The following is a 9,820-nucleotide window of genomic DNA, read 5'->3' as shown; positions in this document are numbered from 1 at the left end:
GGAGCTCCAGATGACTCTTAATCGAATATTGAATTTATCTTGTTCAAAAAATTGCACCGAGATTCGTGCCGGATGATGAAAATTTATTGTTGGCGTATCAAGACCTATTGGCTCACTTGCCGGATCGATTAACCCATCACTACTCTTTTTGATGCATTTTTTGGTAAGACATCTTTGGGTCCTCTAACTTGCTCGACCATCATTACGTTTTCCTTAAAAATTGAATTTTTAGCTCGGGCTTGGGCTTGGTACACGCCTAACTCTAATCTTGCAAGTAGTGTTGGGGTCTTTCTGCAATTGCAACGTCGGGGATATGTTTCGCTAAACTCACTGCAAATTACCGAGCTCGGAAATCTTTTTGAGCAGCCATGAATCCACCGGAGAAGATGGTCGGAGAAGACGCCACCGGTTGGGACGAGAAGGTCCGCCTGTTCTCCGCCGTGATCGTCTGCAACTGCGAGCGGCGTCAATCGAGAGCCATTTACGAGTTCGCTCGACTCTCCAAGCTCGCGCCTGATTCTGCCCTCATAGACATCGTTCCTATCCTCGTCAATCTCCTCAGCAGCTTCTATCCGTCAATTCAAGAAGCCGCTGCGTTTTCCCTCCGCCGGCTTGCTCGCCGCGCCGGCGCCCCTTTTAGTCCCATAATTGGTCAGTACGACGCAATCTCTATCATCCTAGGGCTTCTTCCGGGATCGAATGATCGGATTCGGAGATCGTTGCTTCGTCTCCTCAGCGTCCTGGTAGCCTTCGACGGCACTAATCGCGTAACCCTAGCGAAAAACCGTGGATTAGATGTCATTCTTGAACTGATCTCTTCTTGCTCCGATAATACGAGAAAGCCCTTGCTGGAGATTCTCAGCGCGATGGTGATGCTTAGAGAAGTAAGGAGGGTTGCCATCAGTTCTGGTGCTTTGAGGTTTTTGATTGAGGCGATTTCACTTGGTAGAATGACTTCAAGAATACAGGCGGCGCATGGTATTGGGCTTCTCGGAATTTCGAAGAGGGTTCGACACATGCTTGTAGATTCTGGAGCTATTCCGGCTCTTTTGCAACTGTTTCGAGAAGGAGACCAGTCGGCAAAGATAACCGCTGCTAATGCGCTTGGTATAATCGCTTCTCATGTAGATTGTATCCGGCCTGTAGCTGAAGCTGGTGCTATTCCGATGTATATGGAGCTTCTTGAGGGCACCGAGCCACTTGGTAGAGAAATAGCGGAAGATGTTTTCTGCGTATTAGCTGTGGTTGAGGAAAATGCGGTGGTGATTGCGGAACAATTGGTGAGGGTTCTCCGTGGCTGTGATGAAGAGGCTAAGTCAGCTGCTGTGGATGTGTTCTGGGATATTGCTGGGTACAAGCACTCCATCCCTGTGGTTAGAGATTCTGGTGCAATTCCTGTTTTAATGGAGATTTTGCAGCATGGGAGTGCTGATACTAGGGTGAAGGTTATGGGGACTATTTCTCAGTTAGCTTATGAAGAAGCTAATAGAACGGCCATGGCAGAGGCTGGTGGAATTCCTCTTGTAATTAATTTGTTGACTGATGTTTCGGGGGAGTTGAGGGATTTGGCAGCAGAAGCTTTGATGAGTTTTGGAGAAGATCCAGCATTCAGAGAGCTGATAGTTGAGGCTTATAATATCCCAACCTTCGTCGATGCGTTTGATAGGCTGAGTGTAGAGCAACTCAGCTCAGATCCAGATTTTTCTTGAATCCGCAATCGGTATGGATAGAATTCAGAATACTAGTGCAAGTTTTTTCAGTTGGTATCAAATTATAGCCTTTAATTATTTGCTAGAATTCTAAAAGTGAGGCAGCCTTACTAGTTTTTATATGAAATTCTTTTAGCAATTATAATTCATACTTGCATGTAATTTGCGTTTTTGATGAGTTTTTAGTGAGTATAGCTTATATTGCTTCCAAGTTATCAGATACTGTGATTGACATTTGTAGCACTTACATATTTTCTCTTTCAAAACTATGGGTGCATTCATACACGTAGCACACAATTCTAATGTATTTACTTATCTAACACCTAAACTTTCATATTTACACGCACAACACTCAACTTTTTAATATCACATTGAAAAGTAGCACTATTTCCACTTTTTAAAAGTGTGAATGCCCCAATTAAGGGAAATTTACATGCATAGCACACAATTCTAATGTATTTATGTACCTCACACCTAAAATTTCATATTCACACACAAAGCACTTAAATTTTAATACACATATAAAAATAGTAATGTTGCCACTTTTTAAAAGTTAAACGCACCTTTTCATGCATAGGTTTAAAGCACCAAAGTACTATGCATGTAAATTTGAAACTTTAGATGTGAGATATTAAATACATAAGATTTGTGTTCTATGCTCTGTTTAAAAAGACATTTTTGGGTGTGCCCTGGGGCGGGCCTTAATGCCTTTCGCCCCAAGCCCACTAGGGGGCGCAAATCTCGCGGGGCTTATGACAGTCGGAATGCAATACTTGCCTCACGGGATGTACACCTCGCCTTATAGTCGAATAAAAAGTGTAAAAAATCCCTAATTCTACATGATTTTTTATTGCGTTAGTGTCCAATTTAAACCCCCCCACCCCCCCCCCCCCACCAAACTCCCACTCCAAAAAAAAGAGTATTTCAGTAGTTCTAATTAGATACTAAACGAAAATTTGCGTCTGGTGCTTTGATGAAAGAAAACCTCAAGGCATACCTATCCGATTCGAGCTTTTCCTGCTCGTAGTCATCTTTCGCAGGCCCTTTGCTTCCTCCATCTCATGCAGAGTCACAGAAGATCCCGCAGCTGTCTGTTTCTTCCCTCGCACCTTGCACAAAGGTAATCCTACAACAAGCTCGTCTGCTTCGTCTCGCACGCAGATTCATCTGCGTCGTCTTCATCTCTCACGCAAGTGGTCCCCTGTTAGCAGGCTTGTCTGCTTCATTACTTCCATGCGCAGCGTCTCCTTCTCTCCCTCTCCTGCACTCGCATCGTCTCCTTTCCCGCACCTGCATTGTTTGTCCCACAGCCGCACAACCAAGTAAACTTTGATTTTTTTTACGATTTTTTAAGCTTTTATTAGTCTTTAATTGATCATTTCACCGTAGTTATAGTAATTTCATTGTTGCTGCTACAGTGAACTGCAAAAAAAATTATTTCATGTTAAAAATTTGCTATAGATCACTCTAGCTACAATAAACCACAATTTTTTTTTATGTTTATAGTAAATTGCAATTTTTTTTTAATTTATTTGCGATTTGCTAGAGGTTTATTTGATATGAAATTTTTTTTAATGTGTTAGATTAGTTATTAAATTGTAATGAAATGAGAGAATTGTGTGGTCAGTAATAGTCGCACTAGCAAGAAAGATTTTGCATGGCAATATATAACAAGCATGCTCAATGACAAATATTTGAGATGTAAGTTTTACAATCGAGTATGTAGAGGAACAATAAATAAGATAAAATAATATTCTGTCGGCACACACAAGGGCATTAAACCGTGCATTAAAGCCCCTACTGAAGTTCAAAAGTGATGCAAGAAAGCGTTAGAAAAAAGATGAAAAAGTCAAAGTACAATGTGACAGTGTATTAGATGTTATTAGAAGCAGTGCAACAAATATTGGTGATGGTCAAAATGCTATAAATTTATTATTAGTTGACTCCTTCTAGAGGCCACCTAAAGTAAGAGGTCCGATAGTTTCTTTCACTGCAACACAAGCAAGGAATTTAACTTTATATTTCAAGTGGAAAAAAAATGAAAGAAAAGAAGCATGTTGGACAATTGATAAATTTTGCTACTCAGCTGGATTGATGTTTAATGTTAATAATGGCCCATATTACATGTATATGTTTGAAGCAGTTGTTAATTTTGGTCCTGATTTTCCGCCAACAATGCATGAATTGAGAACTTGGATATTCAAAGCTGAGGTTGTTACAATCAATAAGATTTTTTAGGAGCTCAATTATGTCAGACAGTTGGACATATGAAAAAAGTAGAGCTTTGATTAGTTTTCTTATGAACAGTCCAACTGAGAATTTTTTTCTTAAATTTGTGGATGTTTCTAATGTTATAAATAGTTATGAGTTCGTATTCACTTATTTGGATGACGTGATTGTCAAAGTGGGAGAAAAATGTGGTGCAAATTATAACAGATAATGATTCACACTATGTGAATGCAGGTAAAACGATAATAGAGTAAAGACAACATATGTATAGGACAGCATGTGCAGCACATTGTATTAACATAATATTAGAAGATATTGAAAAGTTGAATATTCACGAGAGCGCACTTGCAAAAGCAAAACAAGTTATTAAATTCATTTTTGGGCGCACATGGGTTCTTGATTTAATGAGATTTTTTGCAAAGGAGAGGGAATTTGTTTGTCTAGTCATCACACGGTTTGCTACGACATATTTGATCCTTCAAAGCATTTACAAGTAGAAGTAACCACTTCAGGCAATGTTTTCCTCAGAACCTCAGTTTTCTAGTCAATCAGCAAAGAAAATAGAAGGTATAAAAGCTCAAGTTGTTTTTTTATTTAATCCACATTTTTGGGTTCATCTTGCTTATTGTATAAAAAATGTTGTGTCTCTTGTAAATGTTCTAAGAGAGGTTAACTGAGAAGAAAAGTCAGTCATGGGTTATACTTATAAGTTAATGGATTCAGTAAAATAAAAAAAATGCTTTTAATTGTGGGTATAATGAAAGTAAATATAGATCTATTTGAAGGAAAATTGATGCAAGATGGGAAATCCAACTTCATAAACCACTACATGCAGTTTGTATGGAAAGAATGGTGGATTATGAAGATCATCTTAGAGCTGATATTCAACTAGACTTATATTTGTAACTTACGAGGAGACTTTGAGAGTAAAGTTATTATGAACTCAAGAAAGTTGAGATCTCCTATTGATATGTGGATGAGATTTGGTGGAAAAATACTTGAGTTAACGGATTTTGTTATTTGAGTTCTTAGCCTAACTTGCAGTTCATCAGATTATGAAAAAAATTGGAGCACTTTTGAATTAGTAATAATTTTTATTTTTTAAATTTAAAATTGTTATTAATTTCTTTTATAATTATCTCTTAATAATAATATTTTTTATCTTAGATTCTTAATAAGAATAGGAACAGGTTGGAGCACAAAAGTTTGAATTCTCTAGTATATGTAAGATATAATATTAGATTGGGGAGAAAAAATATAAGAAGAAAATAAAACTTTGATTCAATATTGATAAATGACATAGACTCTGCTGATGGGTGGATTGTTGAAAAAGAGGATCCAGTGTTTCCACATGAACCTTCTTGGATGAGTGAAGACAAAAAAATATTTGATATTAATGTAATAAGAAATGTTGCAACAAAAATGCAAATGAAGAATCATAAAATATTACACAATGAAGAAATGATATTTTTATAACATATTCACACGAGAAAAGGAAAATAAATGAAAGAACAAATAAGTTTCATATTTACATTTAATTGTTCATCACATAAATATGCATTATAAATTTTTTATAGAAAAAAGATCCTAAATATTCACGAATGTCATTTTTTGTGTTTATAATTTAGGCAACAATGATATGTAGAAACAAACTATGAATGCACCTGAGATTGAACATGATGATGATTTCAATGAAGTTGAACAATGAATGCAGAGAATACAAAGTACCAAGTTATAATTTGGGCACAACTATTGGCGAAAACGATAAAGATTTTGTTGATGAATTTGAAGAATGAATAATCTTCAAGGATTGAGATCAAATGACTATAAATTTATTGTTTGACTCAAACACGTTTACTTATTTGTATATGTTTCTACTTTTTGTAATGGTTTTTTGCTAATGTATTGAAGATTATAATCCTAGAAGACTTGTTTTGTTTGTATTTAATTTTTTTATTATGCACAAATAGTTTACTTTTTCTCTTAATTTTTACATTCTTTTTTTTTATACTATATGGCTTACGCCTAACGCCTTGAGGCTTACACGCCCTATAACAACTAAAATGCTCTGCTCAACACCCATGCCTTTTAAAACATTGGTTCTTCGTATGTAAATTTTCTTAATTTAAATGTTAGTTGTTTTGAAAGTGTGATATAGTAGCAAAGATAGTTATATATAGAAAAAAATTAAGGGTTGTGTGGGATTGTTTTTTTTTTAAATTAAAAATAGAAAACAAATATAAAAACTGTGTTGCTTGTCTGTTTGTTATTATTATTATTTTTTTTTTTGGGAAAACACATGTTTTTAAAATACTAAAAACAAAAAAAATATATGTTTTTAGCTTTTTTTAAAACACCAAAAGAACCATTCGTCTACCCCGTCGCCACTTCAGTTGCGGCCCCCACCAGCCTCTGCTAGCGGTAGACCCCCACCACCTCCCGAGAGTTGTCGCTCGCCCCTGACACTGCCTGCTGCCGCCTGTCGTTGACCCCTGTCGCCGACCCTCGCCAACCACCCCCGCCTGTCGCCGGCCCTTGTCAGCCGCAGTCGCCGCCCGCCCGCTCACACATAATGCTTTGTGTTGGGTGGAGAAAGGAAAATATTGTTTACGCCACGAATGACAGAGTTTAATATTGGAGTACACGTGGACTCAATCATTTTATAAAAAATATATTTAAAAAAAAAAAAAATACTCAACCAAAAATGCTTTATATTTTTTATTTTTAGAAACATATAAATCTTAACAGTACCAAACCCATTTTCTAAAAACATAAAACAGAAAATAAAAGAAAAACAAAACAAACTAACAACAAAAACAAAAATAGATAATAAAAAGTGATCTCAAACATACCTTAAGATACAATAATAGGGGACTGAAAATCAAATCTTGTTTCAGGCAAACTGAATCAGGGTCAGTCATAATAATGGCAATGGAGTATAAATGAGATTGGAAAATAAAAATCCGTTCTTTTATTCTTTTTAAATTAACCATAAATACATAGTTGCTTAGGCCATCAAGCGGGCATAATCACACTTATTAGTGTGGAGCCCGGTCCGATCGTTTCTCGGTCCCGAGTCCCTGCGCCGATCGCGAAACTCTTGCTCCTCTGTCGCGAATCGTCGCGACATCTTAAGCAACCCAGCTGTTATGCGAACCGCTCCCGCCTTCGCTCGCGCCTCCCGCCTCCATTTGTGTCTCCCGCCTTTCCTTAGCCCGAAAGCATCGCTTCACCTCCTTTTATTGTCAAAAGGAGCGGCCTCTTGTAGTTTAGTAGTTATGGCCCTTTTTGGTGTTCTCCTTCGAGTTTCCTCGGGATAGAGAAAGAGAAGTACAAGCAGTTCCTTGCGGCAAAAGGAAGGAAAGAGAAAGAGAAGATTTTTCTCCCTTGGCTTCTTCTTGGTGGCTTGTGGCAGAAGAGAAATTAGGTTTATTTCTCTTGTAAGTTTATCTTCTTCGGTGTATCTCGGTGTAGAGTTTCTTTGGTGTATCTCAGTGTAGAGAGAGAAGAACGGAGAGAGAAGAAGAGAGAGCAATGAAGTGAGAGATTATTCTTGTAAGTCGAGACGATCTACTGGTGTAAATTCCCCCAAGTAGTAAAATCCACTACAACTCCTTGGACGTAGACAATTTGTCGATCAATGTAAATCTGTGTGTTCCGCTGTGTTATTGTTTTCTGGTGTGGATTTTCTCGTTCTATTTTTTGCTTCGTCGATAGTTCTCCTGTTTGATTTATATATATACCACAATAACTGGTATATCTAGATCCTGCAATAACTGGTATCAGAGCTTTATTCCTGATCTGAGGAAGAATGATGGTTGCAGATGAAGTAAAGGTTTCAAGAATTGAGAAATTTGATGACACAAATTTTGGTTATTGAATGATGCAGATAAAGGACTACCTCTAAAGGAAGAAAGTTCATCTTCCGTCAAGTTTTGGGGGTTATTCAATTGACCCTATCGAGGTCCGTAGCACACAATGTCGTCAAAGGAAGGACGACTGCAAATCTTATGACAATTTTATATGGTATGTATGAAAAGTCATTAGTAAATAACAATGTGTACTTGATGAAGAAGTTATTTAACTTGAAAATGACGGAAGGTGTTTCTGTTGTTCAACACCTGAATGATTTCAATACTATCACAAATCACTATATACTATCACAAATCAATTGTCGTCTGTTGAAATTGATTTTAATGATGAGATACGTGTGCTGATATTGTTGGCATCGTTGCCTAATAGTTGGGAAATCATGAGGATGATAGTTAACAATTCTGCAGGTAAATCTAAACTGAAATGTGATGATATTCGTGATTTGATTTTGGTTGATGAGGTGTGCAAAAAAGATTCTGACGATATCTCAGGTTTGAGTTCGATACTGAATGTTGATTTCAGGGGGAGATCACAAGACAATAACTCAAATAGAGGGAGATCAAGATCAAAATCAAAATATGGTCAGCAGACAACCTGCTGGAATTGTGACAAGACTGGCCACATAAAGAGGAACTGCAAGAATTTCAAGAAAATAAAGAATGATAGCGCAAATGTGTTATATGAAAAAGTATAATATGCACTATTGCTGACAGTTCATAGTTCTGTTGATGATGAAAGTGAAGAGGAGAGTGGGTCCGGGGCACCCATTCCTATTGTTCTACAGACAGATGGTGGAGAACCACAGAGCTATGAAGAAATCTTGTAAGATGAAATTTCGAGCAAGTGGGCACCAGAGTAGAAGACATTACACAACAAGTGGGTGTACCAGGTGAAAACTGAGCATGACGGCAGTAAAAAGTACAAGACATGACTTATTGAAAAAGACTTTCAGCAGAGGCATGAAATTGTCAATGCAGTGAGAGTTGTAAGCAGAGACAAGAGTAATCCAGGAAATAACTTGGAGGTGCAAAGCTATGTTGACCCTGCTGATATGTTAACCGAGAGTGTTACTCTTGAGAAATTGAAGTTGTGCGCAACTTCAGTTGGTCTTCTGGAGTGAAGGCAGAAGCTTTGAGTTGCAGAGGTGGAGAATTCATGTTTGAAGAAAAAAGACGACACCGCTAATGGAGGATATCAGTTTGAGGAAGAAGAAGTTGTAGCAGGTGTACCGGTCTCCAAGTGGGAAATTTGTTAGTGTGGAGCCCTGTCCGATCGCTTCTCAGTCCCGCCTCGCTGCGCCGATCGCGAAACTCCCGCTCCTCTGTCGCGAATCGTCGCAACATCTCCCGCGACCCTGCTGTTACACGAACTGCTCCCGCCTTCGCTCGCGTCTCCAGCCTCCGTTTGTGTCTCCCGCCTTTCTTTAGCCTGGAAGCATCTCTTCTTCTCCTTTTATCGTGAAAAGGAGCGGCCTCCTGTAGTTTAGTAGTTACGGTCCTTTTTGGTGTTCTCCTTCGGGTTTCCTCGGGATAGAGGAAGAGAAGTGCAAGCAAGAAAGAAGAATAAGAAGATTGTTCTCTCTTGGCTTCTTCTTGGTGGCTTGTGGCAGAAGAGAAATTGAGTTTATTTCTCTGGTAAGTTTATCTTCTTCGGTGTATCCTTCGGTGTAGTCTTCTTCGGTGTATCTCGGTGCAGAGTTTCTTCGGTGTATCTCGATGTAGAGAGAGAAAAACAGAGAGAGAAGAAGAGAGAGCAATGAAGTGAAAGATTTCTCTTGTAAGTCGAGGTGATCGACTGGTGTAAATTTCTCAAGTAGTAATTCATGTAGTAAAATCCTATGCAACTCCGTGGACGTAGGCAATTTGCCGAATCACTTAAATCTGTGTGTTCAGCTGTGTTACTTTTTTCTGGTGTGAATTTTCTCGTTTTATTTTTTGCTTCGTCGATCTTTCTCCTGTTTGATTTATATATATACCACTACAACTGATATATCTAAATTCCGCAACAAC

At 38.1% G+C, this 9,820-nt stretch overlaps 1 protein-coding gene across 4 annotated transcripts in view; it reads left to right on the top strand.

Moving 5' to 3' along the window:
• Positions 1-238: 238 nt before the first annotated feature.
• LOC110020783 (U-box domain-containing protein 4) overlaps positions 239-9,820 on the top strand; it is a 17,218-nt gene continuing 7,636 nt past the window's right edge. For 3 of the 4 annotated variants that reach the window (XR_002293563.1, XM_020719005.1, XM_020719006.1), the window contains exon 1: positions 239-1,720. Coding sequence is in view for 3 of the 4 variants with exons in the window: in XM_020719005.1 (XP_020574664.1) it covers positions 369-1,709 (1,341 nt within the window). In the remaining variant the exon portion in view is untranslated. The remainder of the gene's footprint in view (positions 1,721-9,820) is intronic. The other variant, XM_020719003.1, reaches the window with a different exon arrangement.

The sequence above is a fragment of the Phalaenopsis equestris genome, unplaced genomic scaffold (assembly GCF_001263595.1).
Source record: "Phalaenopsis equestris unplaced genomic scaffold, ASM126359v1 Scaffold000107, whole genome shotgun sequence".
Classification (NCBI taxonomy): domain Eukaryota; kingdom Viridiplantae; phylum Streptophyta; class Magnoliopsida; order Asparagales; family Orchidaceae; genus Phalaenopsis; species Phalaenopsis equestris.
The sequence above is the reverse complement of the archived record's forward strand: the minus strand, read 5'-3'. Positions and strand labels throughout refer to the sequence as shown.